Raw genomic sequence first — 24,921 nt, forward strand, 5'->3', positions numbered from 1 at the left:
AATATGTCTGAATCAAAATATGTTGATGTTGGATTTTCTAGAGACGCAGTGCGCTTGTGTTTGGTTTTCCTCGGCGAAGGTAAGCCGGGATCGCTCTGAAAGCCGAAAACGATGGCGAGGATAGCGCTCCTCATTCAATTACAGGTTTTTAGATTCAAGATCTCTACAACCACTTTTTGTCTGTTATGCAGAAGTAATGTCTTAAGGGCCTCTTTTAATTTCCACCTCTTAGACTTTCATGCCTCATTTCCTCAGATGCACTCTTAATAGCTGATTTAAGTGAAGTTTAATGGTTTCACAGCTCCCTGCCCCCCTTCTCACAGTACACTGCTTGGAATTATTTATACATTTTTCAAGTGTTTATGTTTATAGAGGAGATGGAGTTGGACAGAAAAAGCAGACTAAAAGAAAAGGCAACGGAAGAGATCAAAAGGGTCAACTGTGAGAAAACGTTGAAGCTTTTTGGGAATTCATTTATACTTTGTCCATGATTTTATGTATCAGGCAACACAGATCTCTTGTTGGTGTTTTTTCTGACAATACATTAAAGCAAGCCATATTTATAGTGTTGTTGTAAAGTATTTTCCCCTTACTTAGTTCCAACAGATTTGTCTTAGATCATCAAACTAATCTTATTATTCCACAGTGTTAACAAAAATGCAGTTATCAAATGATTTCATTTATTATGAGGAGGAAAAAAGCTGCACTTAACCTCGCCCTGTGTGGAAATCTACCCATACGCTAAGGCTATAAATGTTGCTGAAAATGTGCTATATAAATAAAATTGCCTTACCTTACACCTGTTCAATTAGAGAATCGGGAAATTATATGACATGAGATGGAAGAGACGCCAAAAAGCAACTTATCAGGTCCCAATTTAAAGAATTCATGAGCAGATAAGAAATGGTTACTGACATCTATTGCGTGTCTGGAAAATGTTAGAAAGCATTTTTTTAAGGCTTTACGGCTGAAATAAACCACACCAGGAGCCACGAATGGATAAAAATGGATGAGTGACGAACCATCCAAGGAGACGCTAGGCTGCCTAAATTATTCCCAGAGCACATCAAGGGACACGTTCAGGAGGTCAAAACAGAACCAAGTACGACGTCTAGAGTAAGATCGGTGTTCGTGGGGTAGACATGCAGGGTGATAACCGCACCTGAAAACAAAATAAAAAAGAATGTAAACCCTCATCTTGATCTTGATGAGCTCCAAGACTTTCTGCAACATCTTGAGTGAGCTGACGAGACAGAAGCAAAACGTTTTGGGAAGTGTGTGTCCCCGTTGCATTTGGTGTGAAATTACACACTTTCAAAGAACCACAAACAGATTGAGGTGCTGAGGCAGAAACTTAAACAGGCATTTTATTCTGAAAAATTAAAAGGCAGAGTGGGCCATAGTTTCTCCTCAGAGATCTAAACAGCCACTGCCAGTCTTTCCAAACCCTAGATGCCAGTTGTTTCTCTGAAGGATGGCACAAACAGTTTTTAGCTTTTTTTTCACCTGAAATAAATTAAATAATTATTTGGAAACTGTATTTTTTTTCCCCCTGCTTACTCAGGGAATTGGTACCAATTGGGAATAAAATTGGTTTGATGATGACAAAAGGTAAAAACAAATCAGTAGGGAGGCATTTCAGCTCCGAGTTTCTGTGAGGAAGAATGTGGGGCCATGTAATGGTGCCTGTAGGGATGCTAAACTCCTGGCTATTATGTGTTTACTGGCCAGCTCTCCATTTACTACATGCTTGGTCACTGCTATTGTCTGTGCGGTAGAGTGTGAATAGTAGTGTGGTCAGTGGGTGTTTGCATGCTGCACTCGATCATGTTGTGCTTTGTGTGGGGCGAGTTCCTGCGTGGAGTAGATTTTCACTCTGCGTGTTTCACCTCCAGAGGTGATGAAAGCTTGACAAGCTCCGTTCAAGATTTTTTTTTTTTTTTTTTTATGTTAAATCCATGTTTTGTTATGTATGGCGTGGAAGACAGGCAGCCAAGTCTTCCCTGTTCTGTTTCGCATCAGCCTCCGTTGGTCGTATGGAAGTCGTTGCTGAGACAGAGGTGCACGGAGGGCTTTGATTTACTTCTCAGGTTTATTCAATAAAGCCACAGACGTCCGCATATTATTCCTCAAAGCTTTCTCACACGCTCGTGTTCTTCAATTCCCCAATCAATGCTACTCATCAGTGCCGGAGTATGTTTCCCTTCAGCGAGAAACACTCAGACAGGAATGTCTCCAAAGAGCTCATAGACATGGAATTTTCTCATTCGATTCTGAAACCATGCAGCTTTGACTGAAACTGGTCTTTCTTTGTGTAGAAGCATACGCGAGTCAACAAAAAGTTAATAATCGTCAAATTAAGTTTACAAACTTTTCTGGAGTCTGGCAGAATTTTAACTTTGCTGTACAGACAGCTAGTTTGTGATGTTTAGATGTATAGTTTTTTTAAATAAAGCTGTTCATTTTCTGGTTACTTATTCTGTTGCTTGTATGTTAAACCTGTTTTTAACAAATTTTTGGGTGAAAACCACAAAACTACTTGTTGTTAATTTTTCAACATGTTTAGCTAGCAAAGCTACTCATTAGCTTTGTGCTAACAAGTCAGCTAATTGTTATATATCTTTGCAAAATTTTCTTACTTATAGCATATGAAAGTAGTCGTTTTTCTCAAGCTTTTCTGGTGTTGTCTTGGATTTATTTTTCATTCGCGTTGGCAAAGGAAAAAATATTAGCTTTTCATTAGCTAGCTATTTGCTTTTAACCTGGTTGAGTTCTGTGTTACAAAATAGTGGCACATGTTCTGCTAAAAGTAAAAATAACTGATTTTCAACAAATGTTGGATAAGATGCTATATCTTATTTATAAAACCTGGTTTTTTGTTTTTTCTTTTAGTTTTTGTAATGAAGTGTGCCAGCATTAGCTTAATTTTCAGACATTTCAAGCTAAAACAAACTAGCTGGTAGCTTTATGCTAGGCTAAAAGGAAGGGTAGATTGAAGCTTTGTGGAAAATCTTTACATAAAAATAGAGAAAAGGTTTAATAATAATCACAAATGTCCAATAATGTCGTGTTGCCACAGTCCAGATGTTAGATCTTCATGGACTATGATGTCAAAGACTGTTTGAAATCCTGAAAGATGTGCAAACTTGTACTGGAGAAGAGTGGCAGATAGTCATACTCTCTGATAAATCTTTCTTCCAATGGTTTAGAATACCCACAATTTTTATTTTTATTTTTTTGGAGAATAAAAGACTAGGGATACCTTGAGTCCTACAATGTGTTAACAGAGACGCACCCTGATGGAATCCACATGTTGGATTTCTTCAAATTCAAGGGAGCACAGTTGCTCATAATTCTGCTGAAGAACAATTCGTTGAAGGGGAGGAGGGACCAAAACTTACTCCAATAAGCGTTTTTCTTTTTTGAAAAGTCATTTTCTAGCAATATGAGGCAGCTTGTCTCAAGACAGTTTTAGTGAAGCGTCTCAATGATCACACGTCTGAAATGAGAAAACGCTGAACTATTCCTTCATCTTCTCACCATTCAGATGCGGCTTTCTTTCTGCTGACCTAGTCCTACCCTTTCCTCTTCATTCTTTACGCCTCTCCTGACACTCCCCTCGAGAGACCAGGAAGTGCTGAGGAAATAACACCCATCCCCTGTGAATGAGCCATGTCAAACAGTCCCCACCCTGGCTGAACACCACTCCAAACATGAGCCGATCGTGCTTCGTAAACCTTCGACTTCTGACAGGAACACCGACAGACACGGACACATGGAAACCTTCCGTGGACGGAGAGGTTGCTGCCTTGCTTTTTAACCCTCGCGTGCCAAATCTTAACCTGCTGGACCCTTTTGAAAGCTTTCAGTAATTCAGGAATTTATTGTGACGTTTTTCTGTGAGTAGGAATAAATGCGTCTGGGTGGGACTTTGTATCAGCTAACGTTGTGTATCTTTGGAGGGATGCAGGGAAGGGTGGACTGTGGTCCTGTGGGCCGGCGGTAGGAAGGGAAATGATCCAGGGAGACCAGCGTGGGAATGGGTCAGCATTTCTGACAGCCCAGTCCAAGCCCCCGCCCTTCACTCCCCTCCCAACCCCTCTACCATCCTTAATTCCTCTACCCCGCTCGTCCCTGCAGCCTTTCTCTCTTCACTTTCCTCCCTCGCATCGCTCTGTCCCACTGTTGCCACGGAGGCTTTAAGAACCCCTTTCCCATGGGCATTTCCCAAATTATTTTCACTGACATTTCTGGGATATTTTCTTGTAATGATAATATTTGGACATTTTTCTCCCTAATAAGCTCACTGATGGCGATGCTATGTCTGCAGACAGTTGATTTTTTTAAAGCTCACTCAGACCTATGCTGTATTGCCTTATATTTTGAGCTGTAAACTCATGTCAAACTGCTGTGTCTTGAACTTTTTTGTTATGTTAGAAAAAGCTTAATGTATTTTTTTTTTTTTTTTTTTTTAGGATTTCACGTGAACATAAAGTTGTGCATATTTGTGGAGCGGAAGGGAAATAAAATCATTTTTCCTTCCACGTAACAATATCGCGCTGCAAAGTGTTGACACATCATAAAAGTTCCACTCGCAGAACTCGACTGTAACGTCGACAAAATGTAGGAGAAGTTCAAGAGGTGTGAATACTTCTCGCTATAAATATGTAAGATGTCACCTTGTGGTCTCGAATGTTGTTTCCTTTACATTCCATGTTTGGTCTCCCTAGAAACGGACATCTGTTGAAGGCAAACGCACTTGGCTGCAGCTTTTAACCGTGGCTGCACATCATTTTGTACAGGAAAAGTTGGCCGTGATAAAATCTGCAGATTACTCCTTTTTCCATTATTGTGCACACCCTTTCCTTCCCGTTTTTCATTTCCCGCTTCTCCTTTTTGTCCCTGCTCCCCGTTTCGCCTGCTCTCTTGTCCTCTGCTCCCACCTCATATTTCTGTCAGTATGCTGATAGAGTTTGGGGCCCAGGTACGGAAGGAGGCGGTGGGAAGGGGGGGGATATTAAATCAGAGCTTTGCTTAGTGCATGCGTCTCCAGCCAAGGCTGTGATTGACGGGAATGCTAATTCAGCTTTTAGGAGTTTGTTCTTCTCTCCTACTGGGGGAATCTTTAACCCTGAGATCGTCGTCGTCATCGCAGCCACCAAGGACCCTTTTGTTCCATATTTAGCCCGTGTCTTTCCCTCTTTCTCATGACATTCGGTGCCGTTTCTGGGGCGGACCGGTCCCATGGGAGCTACGCCGGTTGTTTCACAACCTTTTTTTTTTTTTGTCTATAAAAACATCACGTTGCCATTGCATTTTAAATGAAGGTTAATGTGCTTTCTATTAAAGGGGAGTATAGTTAGAGGACATTATTTAGAAAAGCATATACATTACTCTTTTGAATTGTGGCTGATGTAAGTGCACTGGACAGTTTTATGAATTTGTTAGGCTTTTCCTACAGAGAAACATAATAAAATGTAAAATATTTCCTAATATTCTCAATTCAACCAATGTAACTAACTGCTAATGTCATGAGAAAATAGGTTTCCTTACAGTCATGAGGGGAAAAAAACTAAGTAAGCTTAGACCGACTTCTTTTGGATTTAAGAGGAAAAAAGGAACATCCAGTAGCTGCTAATCAATTGCACTTGATTTATGGCTCAACAGCAAGTGTGACCACATTTTGGAAGCCTGCTAATCAGTAATGAAATGGAGGATTCCTCTGTGTAAATACAATGCCAAAGCAGGAAGACATCAGCATTACTGCATCCTCAAAGATGCAACTGCTGCTGCCCGTCAGTCTGGGAACAGGTTATAAATCCGTTTACCAAACAGTCGAACTCTTGTCTTCCTACAGGGGGAAAATAGTATTCTTGATCCGCTGATCTGAAGCATAAATACTTGCTAATACAATATGAAGCTGGAAAGACATCAGCAATGACTTCAGAGCAGCAAGTGTTACTCCCTACCAATATGGGAAGAATGTCGGGCTGTTTCCAGGTTATTTCAAGTCTCTCCTTCGTTGGTGAAAAAGATTATTCCCAGATTGTTGGGCTAAGAGATACAGATGTGTATTAACACAAAAAAAGAACTGCTTTCTGGATAAGGGGGGAAAAAAGGACATAACTGCATGACTTGGGGTTTACCAAGCTGCATCTGAACAAACCAGAAGATTGCTCGAACACATCCTAGTTTGGCTCCAAAGCACTTTGTCGTATTGGCTGAAGCCTGAACCATATCAGCTCAAACACCTTCCGTGATCATAAGAGATTAGAACGACGGCAAATTTAGCATTTTGTTTTTTTTACTTTTCTTCCAGCAATTCTTGTAATTAAGTCAGTTTCAAACCCCAAAGTTCCCCGATTTAAAGAATCGCACAAGTAAAGCGCTGCCTGACATCACCGACGTCACCGTCCCACAGGCCTCGTATGGGCGTCAGCAGATTTATCGGCGCTGTTATGACAACACGGTCCATGTGGGAGCAAAATTGGAGCCAGAGCCAGAGAGACGGGTAGCAGCCAAACGGGGCGAAATGAAGGGAAAAGTTGTTCACAAGCTGTAAAACTTTGCATAAACCAGAGCAGCTTTGGCTCCGCTCACCACACATGTTGCAATTAACATGCAGAGGCATGCTTCGCTGGCTGACCTCAAGAAGCTGCGCTGCGATCTGCGGTAGCTGGGGCATGTGGTTCGCGGTGGGAGTGTAAAGGTCAGCCAGGGCAACGGCGACGAAGCGTGGAACTCTGTTCATAAACGTGAGGTGGCCCGATTTCAACCAGAAGTCCTAAAGTTTAAAGGGATAAAAAAAAAAAAAAACACCAAAATGATGACTTTGATGTCGGGCATCCATATTTAAGAGGTAGTTTGGTATCGGAGGTACTTGGAATTGCAGCAACTTCCATGTAAACTGCTTATTGTAGCTCACGTTCAGTTGCACCTTCCTAGATTCCCCAAGCCGACTCTGGCCCCAGACGAAGGCCTGGACTTGTTGCTTTTCATCACATCAAAGTTACATTTAAATTTGCTTTAAAAGGAAATAGACTGTGAACTTTTTTTATTACCTTTTTATGATGTCTTGTTGATGCAGGGCATTAAATAGATGTAACCACAGTGTTGTTCTTTGCCTTTTTTTTTCTTTTACATCCTTGGTAATGTCTGGGCATTATAGTAAGTAGAGCAAGAAGGTTGTAAAACCTAATTCAAAATCCAGATGTTTGCCCGTGTCTGAGACTCGACCTGCTCTGGCCGTTATCGCATCCGCTGGAGGCTTGACCAGATATACCTCCAGGTGGAAAATCGGCAGCAGCTTTTGAGCAGCTGCTGTTGTTTTTTGTTGAGTTTGAAGCAGTAAAACGCCTTTGATTTTTATTGCCTGCACTACCCGCCGCTTAATCGGCACACTTGTTGAGAAAACGGTGTGAAATTTAGAGAAATTTGAGATTAAATAATAAAAAACGATCTAAGAGTTGAAAACATTTTTAAATAAACTGATTTTTTTTCTCCCCTTTTTACAAAATTACCAGTTTCACTACTGTTAATAAATTTCAATAAAATAAGTACAACTGAAGCACTGTTAAGTTAAAGATGCACCAAGAAATCAACTCATGATCAGAATTGACTTTTTCCCCCTTCTGCCTGCCTTTTCTGGTTTTCAAAAAATCTGATTTTTTTTTTTTTTTTGATCAGTAAACTACGTCATGCAACACTCTTCGGTGCGGAAGTTGTTCCAGAAGGATTAGCTGATTTTTTTCTGGAACATATCACCAGGGAGTGATCCTAACTAGATGCCTGAAACCGCTACAAGTCCGACTTACTGCCGTCAATGTTGACCAGGTTCTGATGGTGGTCACACTGGAACCTGACAGCACATATAAAGGGGTCTCCAAGTTCATAAAACACTTGTGAACTGGTTGGGTGAACTTCCATGCACCTTTAGGATCCTGCTAAGGGTTTTCCATGGCCTGGATGAAAACCAGAGTATTCCCAGGCTCACCATTCCAGTTCAATTAAAGATTAAATAACGTGACGCTTTTAGCATGCAGATAAGTGCACCCCTTGCAAAAATATACAAGACTTGCTGTAATTGAATTAATGTACCTTTGACATACACGTCTATAGTTACTGGCTCATTCCCGTCATGTCAGCACAAAAGAACAACTTTTCTCTTGATTTTATTTCAACTTTTCGTTTAATTTTGTTCATGTTCGAGAATCCCGATTCCTGGTTTTAATGCGTTTCTCAAAGAATTAACTGTTAAGATCGCTTATAATTTAGACCAGATCTGGACAATCCCGAAACACTTTCATGGCTCTCTCTTATCCGCAGCCAAGCGAGGTCTCAGGCTGACTTTTTATCGCTCGTGAAAACTGCAGCCTCGATAAGAAGTATTAGATGTCTCACAGCTGACAGGTCAGCGTGATAAGAGAAAAGGAGCGGGGCAGGGGGTGTGAGGGAAAAAAAAAACCCCGAAGCAAATCCATCAGCTCTGGTCACTGTGGTGATTACAGTCCAATTTAAAGAATCATTCACTTTGAAGTTTCTGACTTGGAGGTTTAATTGAAGAAGGGAAGAAGGGTTGAAAGTTGGCTTAAGAGGACAAAAAACAAAGAAGAAAATGTCCTTTTGTCCTCTCACTTGGCTTTTCTTCTTCTTCTCGCTGCCCTCAGCATGCTCAGGAACGATGACGACGAGGAGGAGGCGGCCCGGGAGAGGAGGCGCAGGGCGCGTCAGGAGAGGCTGAGGAACCGGGAGAGCGAGGAGCCCAGCAGCCAGCCGGACGGCACCATCATGACCAACAGCCACAGGTGACGCTCGCACTGAAACGCGACTGTATGAACTTCTTGGGTCCCGGTGTCGCTGTTAAATTAGAGCTGGAAATAAAAACGCAAATTATAGCAAACGGTTCTGCTCTCCCTCAGCAGGGGGGACTTACTGTGAAGTTTCCTGCTGGTACAGAGTTCAGCTTTTTAAGCCACAAACTAGTGTAGCTGAGTAAATGGCGCTTCTTCATCTCAAATGAAATGTCGATGACCTAGATAGGGAATAAAGCAAGCAGCAAATTGGGAGGACTTCCTTTCTAGAAAGAAAAAATGCATGCTTGGTGTTTCAGTAATGTATGATCTCATCTGAAAAATAGCCAAAAAAGAAAAAATCCATTGCGTTGCAATGGTTGTTTGATGAATCGTCTTTGCAACAGTGGAAGTGGTGGGATGAACCGACATCCAGAAATACAAACGTCGCTTTGTGGTCATGAATGTTTCCTCCCTTTGGGCTCGGAGATACATCCTGGGCTGGTCAAACAACAAGGGGACTGTGCCCGAGGACGCAGAGACGCGACCAAGCAATAAACCATTGTTGATTGTTTGCCAGACGTTTTAGGCCAGAGCAGTTTGAGTCACGCTGGTTTGAGTGAGGTCGGAGGATATACACTTTCAGACGGTCTGTTTGTGTGTTGGCTTAAGATTGATTACGCGGATGTAGGTATTTGTTTTGGACGTAGGTGTGTAAATGTAAAGTAGTGATTTATTGTGTCCTACCTGCAGTCACGGCAATCTCAGTTTTGGGGGGGGGGGGGTGGATTTAATATTCCCTTTGGGAAGTGAAGCTAAGCGCTAACCGGAGCAGGGTTTCCATTCAGGAATTCATTTGCAACCTTAAATAAGTTTGAGTTTAATCATTAGCTCTATTAATTGTTATATATTTTATAAATGTATATTTTAAATGCTTATAGCTGCTGTTTAATTGAAAAGTGTCCGTATTTCCACGTTTACTCGCTAAAACTCTACTATTTAATCCATCCTGCCACAAATCTGGTATTCCTTCAGAATTACAATTATAAAAAGTAACTACAAAAATGGGACAGATTCATAATTAATAATTACATAAGCCAAATACTGATGAAAATCTTGATTTCCATCACTGTTCATTTCGGTGTTAAAAACCTAACTAATTTTAAAAACACTGTAATAAAAAAATAACAAAAAAAGTTAGCTTATGAAAAAATGTCCCTGTTTACTTCACTGATGCACAAACTTCTTTTATTGCAAATTTTTATATAACAGACCACACCACTCTACGAAAACTCAACAAACCCATTTTCTCTCAATTCTTGTGCATCCTATCAGAGTTGCCCTGACCCCATAACTGTTCGATTTTGACCTTTTGCTGAAAGGTTGAAGGACTGAGAGGAAATTGTAAACGGTGTGCAATGAAAAACATTTTTCATCTACTTCGCATTATTTGGCAGCTATGCTAAGAATGTTATGTATTTTGATGTGCTTTGTGTTTTTTTTTTTTTTTTTTTAGTTTCTCCAGATCTCCATTATAAGCACATTGATTTACTTTTCAGTCCATATTTTTGGTATAAGATGCTTGAAAATAACGTATCTTAAATGTAATCTTCATTAATAACAAACACAGTAAAATAAATACAACAACAAAAAAATAGCAAAAACTGTAAAGTGTCCTATAAATACGTTGTCTGAACAGCCGCCGCCTTCTCTGACCTAACGTAAAGATCCCCCGCAGTGAAACGGTTTGTCCTCTTCCTCTCCCCGTAGCGTGACAGAGTCCGTCTCTGTGAGCAGCTCCTACGGCGGCGGCGGGGACGACGAGGAGCAGGCCTTGCAGGAGCGCATGGCCAAGCGCGAGGAGAGGCGGCAAAGGCGCATGAAGGAGGCGCTGGAGAGGCAGAAGCAGCTGGAACCCGCCGGCGACGGCGTCGGCCCGGAGAAGAACAGCACAGAGGAGGAACGGCCCTCCCGGCGCAGCCGCCGTTACCGTGACACCGTGGAGGACGAGGAGAAGACTGAGAGTAGCAGCTCGAGGCGGGAGGTGAGAGAGCAAGAGGAACCTAGAGAGGAGGAAGAGGAGCCTGCTCCTGAGAGAGAGGAAGAGGAGGAAGAGGAGGAGAAAGTTGAAGTTGTGGAACCCAAACCAAGAAGGTCTAATCTGAGAGAACAGGTCAGTCATGGTCATCCCTCTTGTAGTTTTCAGGCATTAACACCACCTTTTTAACATTACAACATAATTTATTGTGATTTTATGTGATAGTTGTGGATAATTGTGAAGCAGAAGGACTTTTTAAAACTCTGCTGAAGAAATTGATGATTGTAAATCTTGTAGACAGCTGGTGGCATTGGATCTATTTCCAGGTGCCAGATTAAGGTTTGTCCGGTTTTATTTTTAAATCATGAGCATCTATCATATAAAATCCCAATAAAACACATTGAAATTTGTGGAAAATTCAGAAAAGTTCAGGGGTCAAATGACTTTCTGCTGACAAATACCTGCAAACACGATGCTTGTCTCTGCAGGCATCAGCAGAGGAGACTGTAATGCAACACAAGGTATGCCAGCCAAGACCCTTGGAGATTTCTCTTTTTTTTTTTTAGCACAAATCCTTGAGCGAATCCCAGATTTGTGCTTCAAAGAACTGCTGTAATCCCTTTTCTTAGGATCTCATTGAAGACGAAACCCATTCGGTAGTCAGTGAGAGTTCAAGTCAGGCCAAGTCAGCAAACTCCGAGGCTGAGGAGGATTCAGTAGCATCAGGGGAGGCTGAAGAGGTACCTGAGGATGATTATGTAGATATCCCAACAGAGAGCAAGAGTTTATTACTAAATGACATTGAAGAGGACTTTGAGGTATCTGAGATACAGCAATCAGAGGATAATGAGGTATCATACATGCGGTAAGAACTCCAGTGTAGGTGTGCTGCACCGCTTCAAACGAAAGATGTTCCTGGGTAACTTCAGCGTCACAATCAGACCTCTTGAGGAGTTCGGTAAAGAGCAAAGAAAAAAATGTGGTGTGATTAACCGAGCGGGACGCTGAAATTACCCGAGCACCTGGTGAATGTGGCGTGGTCCGCACCGTAACCGAGGCAACTCCGTTACGTTCCACAGAGTGGTGGTCACTGTGTTCCTTCTGCAACTCTTCCACTTCGACAACTCGTCACGTTTCAGTCACGTCTTATTTGGATTTTGCTCACAATCGACCCCCCCCCGCCCCCGCCTCTTCTTTCTGCATCTCCGCCCCTTTTTTGACCTCATGCCCTCACTGTCGCTGTTGTCGTGTGTGTGTGTGTGTGTGTGTGTGTGTGTGTGTGCGTGCGTGTGCGTGTGTGGCGGCAGGTGAACGAGAGGGAAGAGTCTGAGGAGGATCAGAGGAAACATAACGGAGGACTGCATGATGAGGCGGCTCCCAAACAGCACAGGAAACCCGAGAGGACCCTCAGGTGCGCACCTGCTGCGTCTCTGTCCACTTCTCGTGCTGAGGATACTGTCGTCTTAAATATTTCTGAACTTTTCACCAAGTTGAAACTGGGTTAATTAGCCATTGTGGGACGTTTGTGAAGATTTCACAATGTATAAAATATGTTCCTTTATGATACTTCCAGTTTCAGTTCATTACTTTATTATTAACCTATTTATCTTTTTAGTTAATGTCATCCATCACCTGTTTATCTGTCCATGTATCCATCTATCTGGTCATCTCTCCATCCATTTTTGTTGAGCTATTCCTCATTGACCATCTTCCTAAATAACATTATTTGCACATAAATATCTCAGAAGTGTGGCCTTTTATTAATAAAACAGGAGTGTTAGTATTCAGAATAAAGTCATATTATAAGAATTGTGAGGGAAAAGTTGTACTTGGTTATAATATCACGATAATATAGTAGTTCTGAAATTGAAATTGTATAACATTAAGTTGAAATAATACTAGACTGAAGTTGCATTACAATAGTAAAATTGTAATAATAGAAGAAAAAACATTGTAATGTTAGAATAGTTGTAAGTCAAGGTCATATTACGAGAATAGATGTAATAATAAAAGGAAAGTCAGATTGAAATGAAATTAGTCTTATTACCAGAGTAAAGTCACAATATAACCAGAATGAAGTCATAATATTAGTAGAATGAAATAGTAATTTTATAACTTCCACATGAAAAATAATCAAAATGAGGAATGTTGAGCATCTTGTGAAGTGATACTTTGGTAAAGATGTGTTTAATCTTTAAACACATCAGCATCAAATTATTATCTGCTGCAGGACTTTAAGACGACTGGATGTTTCGAAGAAAGAATCATGGACTTGATGAGCAAGTCACAAATCTTTGCTTCTTTCTTGTAATTTTACGACTTTATTCTGCTAGCATAACTTTGTGTATTAGTCAACACTTTATGGAACCACTTTTTGTTGCAATTCCAGCTATAGGTCTTTTGGGGGAACGACTCGATTAGCCAGAAACCTTTCACAAGCCCCAGCTTTACCATGCAAAGCAGTACTGTGTGTATTTTTTATGTTCTCGGAGAGAAAATCCCTCGGTGTCTGTGTTTAAATATTAAGCTCAGATCAAATGTCAAGCGGGTAACCCTAGTCTGTGTTTTCGTGTCCGCCTCAGCCGTGGCAGCGTCCGTTCCCCCGAGGTGTCCGCCAGCGACGAGCAGGACGACGACGCCCGCCTGGAGGCAGAGCGGAAGCTGGAGGAGCTGAAGCGCCGGCGCGATGACGCCGAGAGCGAGGAGTTCGAGAGGATGAGGCAGAAGCAGCAGGAGGCCGAAGCCGAGCTGGAGGAGCTGAAGAGGAAGCGGGAAGAGAGGAGGAAGGTGCTGGAGGAGGAGGAGAGGCAGCGGAAGCAGGAGGAGGCCGAACGGAAAGCCAGAGAGGAGGTAATGCTTCACCGACGGCGCTTTCACCTTTTTCTTCTTCGACGATGGCAGACTCTATAGATCAGAGCTTCACACTGAAGTCCTCGCCCTATTTGTAGCTCTTTCCTATCTGTCGCTCTTTCCTCTTCCCCTCACAAACGGCCTCACCCCGATGTCTTTCTATGAATCTTCCTTTGTGTTCGCCTAAACGGAGGTGTCGTCGCTTTTCCTTCCACCCGAGGGCCCCCACGCTCCCGCCGTCACCCAGGCCGGGTCGTCTTTGTTGATCTTGGCACCGAACGTAGCGGCCCGTCTCTCACCATCAGCCCCCGCTCTCTTCCTCTTGTGTGATGTTAATGAGGCCTTTTGGTTAGTAATTAAAAGATGGCCCAGAGATACAGGGAGACTAATTAACCAAGACAAGGAAGCTGGAGAGGGTTGACACTCTGCCAAGCACCAGCCATTGTCTGAATTTACTACAAACGCCTCGCACGCTAATTGGTTTTTGTAGCAGTTTGTTGGGTTGTTGTCCAAAATGGGCCGTTGTCTGACTGAGGGGACAAACTGTAAATAAGAATATCTTCTGAGGGGTTTAGCAGGTCCGTAACCTGCTGCAGTTGGTGAACTAAATCGGTTCGATTCGTCTTTAATTGGTTCTGATTGTCTGACTGTCTGACTCGTTGTTTCATTTTCCTGGTACCGTCCTTGGATATGAATATATTTCAAAAACATACAGTTCAAAATCAGGTTACTTTTGTTTTTGCTTTTTCGTCACACAACAAAATTCATCCAAAGTTGATCTGAAATCATTTTTATGAACTTTTACTTTGGTAAAGATGTATTAAAACTAACTCATTCAGATTCAGACTTGGTGGAGGTCACGAACTCATGATGGACTCAAACTCTAATGGATTTTTATTCTACAGAGCAGAATTCTTGGTTCTATTAATTACATTAAAAGCCCCACATCATGACACAGCCACCACCGTGTTGGACTGTCAGTGTGTTATTTTTTTCTGAATTGATGTTTTGTGGTAGATATGAAGGGACTCTCACCTTTTTGAAACTTCCTCTTCTGTCTCGTCAGTTCTCCGAATGATTTCCCAGAAGTCTTTGGGGTTGGTGCTGCAGTGAGTGTTGGCTTTGGCCTTGGAAAGTTCAGCTCCCACTGAGGCTATTTTTGCCCAGTTTCTTGTTGTTGCACACTGACCCTTAGATTTTCTTGAGGTCTTCAGTTGTTTTGGGTTCCTTTACGACCTCCTGGGCGAGAATTTGATTGGCTCGGCGAGAACGTTGGGTAGATCGGCCACTCGTGGGACGGTTCAGCACCGCTCCACGTTTTCTCCATTTGTAGATAATGGCTCTCACTGTGGTTCACTGAAGTCCCAAAGCCTTAGAAATGGCCTAGTATCATTTCTCAGACTGATAGATGTTTATGACTTTGTTTCCAAAGCGTTCTTGTATTTCTTTAGATTGCGGCTTATGATGATGATCTGTACATTTCCGTAAGCTTATTTCCGTACATAAATTAAATAATCACTTACAACCGACAAAAAGACAAAAAAAAAGTGCAGAAACGGAAGAAACCTGTAAGGTTCTCGGTTTTTTCCTCTCCTCTCCTACAAGTATTACTTATGAAGAGTTTTAGTGGATTGCTGGTTCGACGGTGTCCTGCAGCTTCAGCAATAAAAAAACGAATGTAAAAGTAAAGCCCCGATCAAGCCTGCCTCGTCTGTCTGTCTGTCTCTGTCTGCCGCAGGAGGAGAAGAGGAAGATGAAAGAGGAGATTGAAAGGAGACGGGCCGAGGCTGCGGAAAAGAGGCAGAAGGTGGACGACACCGTGGACGGGGAAGGGAAACCGTTCAAGTGCTTCAGTCCTCGAGGCTCTTCTCTCAAGGTAAGCTCACCTTCTCAAGCTGTCACTTCAAGCTCACATTAATTATTCTTTTAAAATCGGCTCCATTCCTTCAAACCTTTCGTTCCATGATGGTGAACTCAGGAAGAAAAGTCCTCCAACCACCAAACCAATTTGGTTAAAGTTGAAATTTATCTTTAAAATCTAAAACTTTGTTGCTTTTTTTTTTTTTTTTTTGGCTTCTATATCTGTCTCCATTAGGGACGGACTGGTACAAGATTCTCACGGTATGTTGTTAACCTGCAGGGAAAATACCATCATATTACAGTCTAATCAAGTGTGAGCATGGTCTAATTACCCGGCATTCAGACTACAGGGTCATTCCTTCATGAACAATGATGACACTATGAAGCCAAGCAAGGCGAAAAACATGAAGATTTTTGAAATGCTGGAATTAAAATTTTGTCCTGAGATTTTTTATTCCATTGTTGGTGCCATGTTAAAGTAGACTTAATATTTCTGGTCGGATATAAAATTGTTTTTCTTGTTGCAGCAGGTAGAAACTAAGTGTTGGGAAGCATTTTATAACAAAATTCACAACAAACTCTGAGTACAAGTTGTTTCGTAATGTCTTTAAACTTTGTTTTTTTGTACATGCCAAAGATCCCAAGCCGTTGTTGAAACGGCGCCCCTGGTGGTAAAAAGTGAGAAGTTTTAATTTAATACGAAGGTACAGCTATAAAACTTACTCTAAACCTTTTTGGTTACAATCACTGCTCTGGATAGACATATAGTGAACAGGTAAATTAGTATTGCATCTTTTGCCTAAAATCTCCCTCATCTGGCAGTACGTCAAAGCTTTTACTCATTATCCAAAATGTTAAAAGATTAAGACTTCACTGCACCTCTCGTCTTCTTTAGGTCTTATTTATGAAGAGTTATCTCACAAAGATCAAGCATTGCGCACAAATGAAGAGAAGTTCAGTGACTCTTTAAAAGTCTGCCGATACCTTATCCTGTTTATCACAAATAAACATATATAAAAGAGATCACCGTTCTGTGTCCCACACTTCCTTTCCTCTTCATTAAACTGTCACAGATAAGGAAGGTTTAAGTAACTTAAATGTGAATAAATGTCTCCAGTGTTGCCAGAAGTCAACTCCCACACGCTGAAAACCAAGGGGGATTTTCAGTGTGTGGAGAAAATCTAATTAGGGACATTTAGTAGTAGTGTGGTGCTGGCTCAGAGAGACCCCCAGACTAAATGAGGGCTCTGATGGTGAGCTCTGATCACACCGGAGTCCTGAATGTCGCCGGGTTGTAAATAAATTTCAATTCTCCACCTTTCAGACACAGCCTTACTTTGTCATCATGTTCACTGTAGGTACTGTTGTGCATGTGTGTTGGGGGGTGTTTTTATGCATGTGTGTTTGCATGTGGTACAAGATTGCTAATGAAGGAACTTAAGGTTGTGATTTTGTTGAAATGTGTGCATTTTTACACAACTGCACTTAGAAATTGTGGCTTGCAGCAGTTTAAACATCTATACGGTTAATATCACAGAAATGTGAGACATTGTCACCGATTTTCAATGTATTGAAAATAAAAGTTCTAACCATCAGAACGGCTATTAAAAAGTTTTTCCTTCAACTTTCACTATATGTGGGAATATTTGGCAGTCCCAAACCTTCCCACTCAGGAATATGACTTCAGTGTAACAGTTTCCAAAAAATGAATCCAGTATTATCCGAGAGGCTACTTAAATATAATGCTAATGCTGTCGCATACTACAGCCACGGCATCGAAAACAGTCGTTTTAACTGAAACGCTAAACAATTTTTTTGTTTAATGACTGGCAAACAAATATCTTTTGAAAAAAATAACCAGAGTGCAGTTGTTGGCTCCTTAAAAAAATTGAGAAATAAATTTGATCACATACCAGCAGTGTAATAGGTAAACAGATCCACATGATGCAGCTTCCTTCAATGCCAAATCTGCTATCTAGCCAGCTAGCTAACAAAAGCAGGCTATTTACTCTAGCTAGCTAGCTAGTCAGCTACCTACCTAGCTAAAAAGAGAGATTAAAAAATATGTTGTTCTTTTGTCTCACTTTAAGGGTAGCAGAGTGTGGGAAATTCAACAACAAAATAACAGTTCAGTTGCGACATGGTTGCTAACATTTGTGTTAAGGAGCTAGCCAGCTAAGAAACACCTGGAGAGTTAGCAGTGTGGCTAAAACAGTTACAGTAATGTGTACAGATTGACTAATACAGCTTTATACTTTTATTATGGCCTTTGTGATGTCTTGTTCTATCTTTTAGGTGTACCAGTCCTATAAATGGAGGCATTGTATTAAAAAGAGTTGAATCAATTTCATCTAGCTGCGGTTGTACCATGTAAAATTGCACAAGCTGAGATATATTGGCTTTTTTTTTTTGTTTTGTTTTGTTTTGTATTCCATCCAGAAATTGAGCAATTTCCTGCTCAATTTATGTGCTGAGTGAATTTCATGCCTCAGTGAAACCTGTCAAAAGCCTATTTCAGATTTCAAAAAATACAAGCATGCAATTGAGAATATACACTTTTTTCCCCCCATTTTCTTTTTTTTTTTCCCAGTACACTCCTCTTTTTTTGTTGTTGTTGACAACGGCGATTTTTATGCATCCTGTTCCATTAAAAGCATAGATAATTATGCCTCACTGCTTGGAAAAAGCTCACGGCGCAACCCGCATCTCCAAGTGCTCGCATTTCCGTTATCATCCGTCAACCAGCATAACCCTGGTTGGTGCTGTAGATAAAGCAGAGACGGACAGCAGGCCAAATGAAGGACAGGCTGCAGGGATGTGCAGGAAAGCGATTAGGGTTAACAGGATTACTTTAACTGCGTTCGGGTGGAAGCAGCTCTTTATAAAAAATAAAAATAAAAAAAAGTACGCGTCTGAGAATGGGGAATTTCCTGTTGGGAGACTATTTTTGGAACTTCAACATTCGGTAGCAGCCGAGCAAAAGGTCTGTTTTCACAGGAGGGGTTAGGGGGGAGAAAAAGAAGGGAAAAACGAGAGCATTTTCTGAGCATTTGTCTTTTGTCCATCTACTGAACGTTGTGACTGAGGAATGCGGCCTCCTCTTTAAGTCTTCGTGTTGTGTATATCATAAACACCCCTCTGAGATTCCCACAGTTCTACAGCAGGGAAGGGAAAGAGCCCGCTCTGTTTGTCTTGTGTTTTCTGCATGTGTGTGCTTGTTTGGAGAGCAACTTTTGCACACAGAGGGAACAATGAGGGACTTTTTTTGATGAGCTCAATCAAGTTTTGGATTTTAGATTTGTCCTCAATGTTTACGTGAGAAAAATCTTTCATCCACAATTAGTATGGAATAATGTCCAAGTTAGGTACAAAAGCAATATTTCTAACTCGTTTTTTATCTTGTTTTCCAGATTGGAGAAAGAGCAGAATTCCTGAACAAGTCGGCACAGAAAAGGTAGAACTTCATCTAAAAATTGCCTTTTGATTCTCTTTGTTTGATATTAAAATTAGCTTGATCTGAAATATTTAGGTTCGACATATTAATGTGAAAGCATGTCGTCTCTGCAGCTCTGTGAAGGCGTCTCATTCTCCTGTGGTGTCCAAGATAGACAACCGGCTGGAGCAGTACACCTCAGCTGCTCAGGTCAGTTGTTTTAAGGCTATTTATTCATTATTCACGGGGACAAAATGGCACTGGGTGGGTACGAAATCTTGTCTTTTTAATAAAACATGGTTCAGTCACGGCTACAGCTGCCATCCCTGTTTAACCCGGCCGCTATTCGTCTCCGCAGCGAGAGAACAAGGAGTCCAAATCCCCTCGCTCCACCGTGTTGGATCTTCCCATGGTCACTGACGTACGAAACATTAAGAGCATGTGGGAGAAAGGCAACGTGTTCAGTTCACCTGGAGGTGCTGGAAGCACTTTTAAGGTAAAAAGAAAGAAAACTACAAAAAAAATGATACCAATTAATATTTGAATTTTGCCACCTCAATTGAAAGCCTGGACAAAAGTGCAAAATTATTCTTGAGTTTCCATGTGTCAACACTTTATAGAACCAGCTTTTGATGCAATTACAGCTAAGTTTTTTTATGGGATATTTCTCTTTATCAGTTATGTAAATCCCTTTTACCCTAAAATATCCATTTTTTTTATAAGCAGCAAGGCATTCTGGGACAATTGAAGGAAAATGTTTCAGCTCTAGTCAAAACCCGACTCTAGAGAGTTAAATTTTTGTCTTTTATTAATTAATGTATTTTTTGTATGAAGCCTCAGACTCAATTGGATTGAATGGAGTCCATCTGCAAGCGTCACATTTCAAGTATTATCTCAATAAATCTTCTTTCCTGTAGTACAATATGTCCAAAGCATAATACTACCACCGCCATGTTTCACTGTAGAGATGGTGTGTTCAGGGTGTTGTGCAATGTTTTTTTGTTTTTTTTCTACCACACATTGCATTTTGCTTGATGACTAAGAGCTATAACTGGACGCGTTACTTATTAGGTGATGGTAAAAGGCAGGAGCATTTCACTTCCTTATCTGTCAAACTTGCACGACATTACAAAACGCCAAGTGTGAATACTGCTGAATTGGCAAGAATACTGCAACTTTGGCTGACCTTTGACCTTGCTCAAACAGGAAGCAGCTGTTATAAAGACGGGCGTGGCGGGCCGCATCAACGACTGGCTGAATAAAACCCCAGAGAGCGGCAAGACGTCAGGAGGAAGGCCAACGGTAGGTCACTGCCAGGAAATATACTGCAGCTCCAGCTCAGAGGCGCTTTCAGTGGTTTATAAACCGCAACATTTACACAAGTATATTAAGAGAGAAATGTCCTAATCAGCTACCCTGCTGTGGGTTATGATTCCTCTAGTTTCTGGGCATCCGTTACATTATATAACAAAAGATTTGAACCGGAAAGTTTTTTTTTTTTCCTTTCTTTTTGTCTATCCCCTTTTTTTTTATCTTGTTTTGCAAGAGAGCTTTCATCTTGCAACATCTAATCCCTTTCAATAAAAAAAAAAGTTTCTGACTCTTCCCTGCAAAGCAGACTTTGTTTCAGGGAACAGTCTGGTCATCTAGTTGGCGCCACCTGGTGGCCACAGATATAGTTGTCATTTCAACATACAGATGGAAACTGTCGACAGCAGTTGGGTGCACTCCGTCATGCAGTTTTAAAACTTTATTATGATTCATTTTCATTATGCGGTTTTATCTGATGATAGTTTGTTGTTAAACGCACTGGAAAAAAATTAAATGACCCCTTACAGATTTCTTCTATTTCTACTTTTTTGTCTCACTAAAATAAAAAAAGTGGTTTTAAAAGGATGATCTTATGTATTGAGAGTAAAAGATTTGAAAAGCAAGTTGATTATATGTGAAAAAATTAATTGCCGCTTTTGTTAAATTCTGAGTTATCCGTGATTACCTCAAGGTTGATTAATCATCCATCCGATCCAAAAACCATCAGTGTGGCTGAATTAAACAGTTCTGCAAAAAAAAATAGTGGGCGAAATTAAATAAACCGTGATGTAAAAGACTCGTTGGCTATTTTCTTTGTTGGTTATCAATGGCCTGAAAATGTTTGCGCTTACCACACTGCAAAAACACAAAATCTTACCAGGTATTTTCTTTTGCCTAGTTTCCAGTGCAAATAAGAGAAAAACTAACTAACTTACTAGAAACTTTTCGGTAAGAAATACAAGTCAATAATTCCTTAATATTGATTTGAAAAAAGTACTTGTTCCAATAATCTGCCGATTGCTGAGCAATATTAAGGAGTTGTTGACTGCTATTTCATGGTGAAAAGTTACTTGTAAGTTGATTTTGTCATATTTCAAGTGTACTGATAATTTATCATTAGATTTTTGCAAATATTTTGTGTTTTCTGGGAGATCTGTAAGGGAATCAAGAGGAGAAGGAGGACATTTGTGTAAGAAATCGAGTCTAAAAAAACCGAGAACAGAGTTCGAACCTTACAGCAGATTCAAGTAAGATGGTGTTGGGTTTGGAATGAGGTTTCCGTTTTTCCACTTCCTCTGAACAAACAAACACTCCTCCAGCTTTCCCTTCCTCCTCACTCTCCCAGCTATCTGTTGCTTCAGTCTAAATCAAACAGATCTACAGTTGCCGAGCGCCACAGATAAATCGCTCTGTCCCTGCCTTTTGTTCCCCGATTCACTCCGACAGGACCTGAAACCCGTTGATGTCACCAACAAGAGGAGTCTATGGGAAAACAAAGGCGCCACTCCAACAAAGGTAGCTCCTATTGATCTCCGCTCACTCTGTCTTCTTCTAACATGAGCCGGGTGATTAGAGGACCAGATCGGAAAAGGGAAGGGGCGGGGGGGAGAAAAAAAAAAGGCTAGCTGAGCATTACAACATCCAGATGAAGTCTTAACTATGCCATGAAGTGGTTTGTGGTCTTGGAAAGCTTTCCAGGCTTGTCCTCGGTGTCCAGTTGTTGCTACTCAAGAGAATGTTTCGCTAAAGCGGAGGCGGAGGTGGGGGGGAAGGAGCCGGAATCTCACGTTATTTTGACCCCGCCGTAGCAGGAATGGAAGTAACAATCACTCGTGTTTGTTTTTGTTTTAAAGAACTCTCACAGCTAGTTGACCTCGGCATTCAATCTGGAATAAGCCTGGAGAGGTAAAGGAGTAATTAATCTGCGTTTCCTCAACATGCCTGTCCTAGAATGACCCCACGCTCTGCTGTCACGCTGTTTTGCTCTCTTGTCACGGACACAGCTGCATTCTGTTCTGCTTTGTTTGGACACCACTGCTTATTATACTCGCAATAACAATAAGGCGCCCATGAGTTTCAGACATTTATTACGGGCTTGATTGGAATTTAGAGCAATAAACAAGAGTCGGGCTCATTGGAAAAGACAAAACGTATAAATCAAGCCCAAGTCCGGTCATCTCGACACCCATCGACACAGATCGCCGCTGTGACTGGGTGACCGGTGTCCAAACGCAGGGTGTTCACGCTTTTCATGGGTGGCTTTGTCACGTCGCACTGCTCCAGCTTCTGTTGGCCACGAATCACAGCTCTACGCTCAGCTTCGCTGAATGTTTTGTTGCCAAAGTTGGTGAATTTGTTTTTACATTTTTTAATCTGCACCCTTACAGACTTCCTTCTACGATGATCTGAAACATTTTGAGTGAAAAAAACAATAAAAATCTGTAAGACTGCAAATACCGTCACAGCATTTTATATAAAACTTTTGTTTTTTACTGCAGAAAGAAAAGTGTGTGTCGAGGATATTCTGCAAAGTGTCTCGGTCAGTTTTTCATACTTGGGCAACAGCAGACCCGTCTGCTGTAATGAGTTCTGTGGTCTGGGCTGTGGAGAAGCAGGGTAGTGGTTAGCAAGCTCATTGTTAGCTTACAGTGTGATGTAAGGAAAAATGGTTCAACTGGAGAGGTGGATGTATTTTTGTAGTAAGTAGTTCCAGGTATGTTTTTATTAAATTTCCATGTCTTTGCTGCTTTATAACCTTCAGTTTGTTGTGATTTTTTTTCCAGATGGCAGGCAGAGGAGAGACCAAATCAGTCGCTAACGGTGAGTCTTAGGTAGGCGATATAAGGGTTAGCTTGCTATTGCAAGCCTAAAGGGTTTTTTAACAAAACAATTAGTAGTTTCTTTAAAAGATTTTTATTTTTTGAAAGAGCTTTTAGCAGGAATTTGATCATTTTTATGGCTGTTTTGGAAATTGATGTCCGGTTATCTCGTTAAAGTAGCTACCGTGTTTCCCCGATAGTAAGACACCCCGATTGTAAGACGTATTGGGGGTTTCAGGGGGGTCGGCTAATATAAGCCGTACCCCGAAAGTAAGTAAGACATATGTCTTACTTTCGGGAAACACGGGGGTATTGCCACCTCCCTCTCATCTAGCTGCGCGCCGCCTCCTGCCCACGTCCGCACCGTCCCCCTCTCCATACGTCACCGTGCCGTCCCCTGCACTTCCTTTTATAAAACTGTTTTGTGGTGAATACAATACTGTTCAGGTTGTTAATAAATGTTAATTTTATGGTTAAAACAAAAAATTCGACAATTTTTTTCCAATATAAGACATACCCCGAAAGTAAGACATAGTAGGGCTTTTGGGGATAAAAAGAAAGTAAGACACTGTCTTACTTTCTTACACTGTCTTACTTTTGAAAGAGCTAAAAGCTCTTTCAAAAAATAAAAATCTTTTAAAGAAGACACTGTCTTACTTTCGGGGAAACACGGTAGCATTAGCATTGCAGCACGGCTAGCTAAAAAATTAGTAGTGCAGATGAATGTGAGTTTGAAATGACATATACTTGTTCTTGTTGACATATAAGCATCTAAATAAGCTAAAGAAAATAAGTGTAAAGTCTTATTTGTTGATAAAATGAGAAGCTAGCAAAACGTTGTTAGCCGTAGCATTTTTCTACAGGAGGAAAGAAAAAATGACAAAATTAATCTGCTGTAACAGAAAGTAAAAAAAAAAAAGTAGCTTATATCAGTTCCTAAATATAAGTGAAAATATGTATATCTATACCATTTAGCAAAAAAGTATTTCTGGGAGCGTCTGAAGGAGATTTTCTGGAAAGTTGACCCAAAATAAAAAACGTTTATCCACATGTAACCTTAAAATTCTCCTGTTAAATTTAAAGCAGTTTTATCTCCATTACCTAAAATTTCATGCCTCACAAAGGACTAATACGTTTTAGTCCTTACAAATCTGGTCAGAGAGCACCAGATTTCTAAAGAGCAGAGTGGACATATTCTTTCTCCAAGCTGTCACTTTACCCTCTCCAACCAAAGAGGGTTGCAAAGTTCATTGATGTTTTTTTTTTTTTTTAAAGTACCACCTTTTCCCAGTTTTTTTCCCCCTCGAATGTTCACGTGAAGATTAGTGACCTTTTTGCGACACGTGTTAAATTGTCGACAGAGCTCTGATTTACACAGCACCGTGTCCTTAAAATGAAAACTGGCCACACCACTGCCCTCCCTGCTGTCTTTTTCCAGGGTGCCATTTGTTTGACTCCACAGCCTTTTAGGATGCCACCTAAACATTGCTTGCTATTTTAAAATCGGACCGCAGTCCCTCACTCTCCTCCTCTCCTCCACTCCACCGCCACCTCCGCTCCCCTCCGGCAGTCAGGCAGGCGAGAACTTTGGCCTTGATGGATTCTGTACATGTCGATGTAATGCGCCGCTTGTTCGGTGCACGGGGGGGACAACACACATGCATGCTCCCCTCCTTCCTCCTGCTTCTATAAACACACTCAGCAGCCATTGTGACGCCACTCAAACCTTTTAGCTTTTTCACTCACGCACGGCTCCACTTTTGCTGCTCTAGACCCGATGAGTGTTAGAAGCGGAGCTCCTGCCAGGCCGGTTTTGACACA

The 24,921-nt window shown here is 41.3% G+C and overlaps 1 protein-coding gene across 9 annotated transcripts in view; it reads left to right on the top strand.

Annotated features, from left to right (window-relative positions):
- Positions 1–24,921, top strand: part of cald1a (caldesmon 1a) — a 133,529-nt gene that overhangs the window by 105,366 nt on the left and 3,242 nt on the right. For 4 of the 9 annotated variants that reach the window (XM_017302820.2, XM_008401058.3, XM_008401059.3 and 1 more), the window contains exons 3-15: positions 8,667–8,804; positions 10,560–10,962; positions 11,316–11,348; positions 11,457–11,567; positions 12,135–12,238; positions 13,410–13,677; positions 15,416–15,553; positions 18,948–18,991; positions 19,105–19,180; positions 19,329–19,466; positions 20,177–20,272; positions 21,728–21,796; positions 23,065–23,101. In XM_017302820.2, the coding sequence (XP_017158309.1) occupies positions 8,667–8,804; positions 10,560–10,962; positions 11,316–11,348; positions 11,457–11,567; positions 12,135–12,238; positions 13,410–13,677; positions 15,416–15,553; positions 18,948–18,991; positions 19,105–19,180; positions 19,329–19,466; positions 20,177–20,272; positions 21,728–21,796; positions 23,065–23,101 (1,655 nt within the window). Of the gene's footprint in view, positions 1–3,317; positions 3,801–8,666; positions 8,805–10,559; positions 10,963–11,315; positions 11,349–11,456; positions 11,568–12,134; positions 12,239–13,409; positions 13,678–15,415; positions 15,554–18,947; positions 18,992–19,104; positions 19,181–19,328; positions 19,467–20,176; positions 20,273–21,727; positions 21,797–22,134; positions 22,187–22,779; positions 23,102–24,921 lie in introns of those variants that run through there. The other 5 variants (XR_532757.3, XR_532756.3, XM_081604092.1 and 2 more) reach the window with 5 other exon arrangements.

Source organism: Poecilia reticulata, chromosome 23, assembly GCF_904066995.2.
Source record: "Poecilia reticulata chromosome 23, P_reticulata-male-v2, whole genome shotgun sequence".
Lineage (NCBI taxonomy): Eukaryota > Metazoa > Chordata > Actinopteri > Cyprinodontiformes > Poeciliidae > Poecilia > Poecilia reticulata.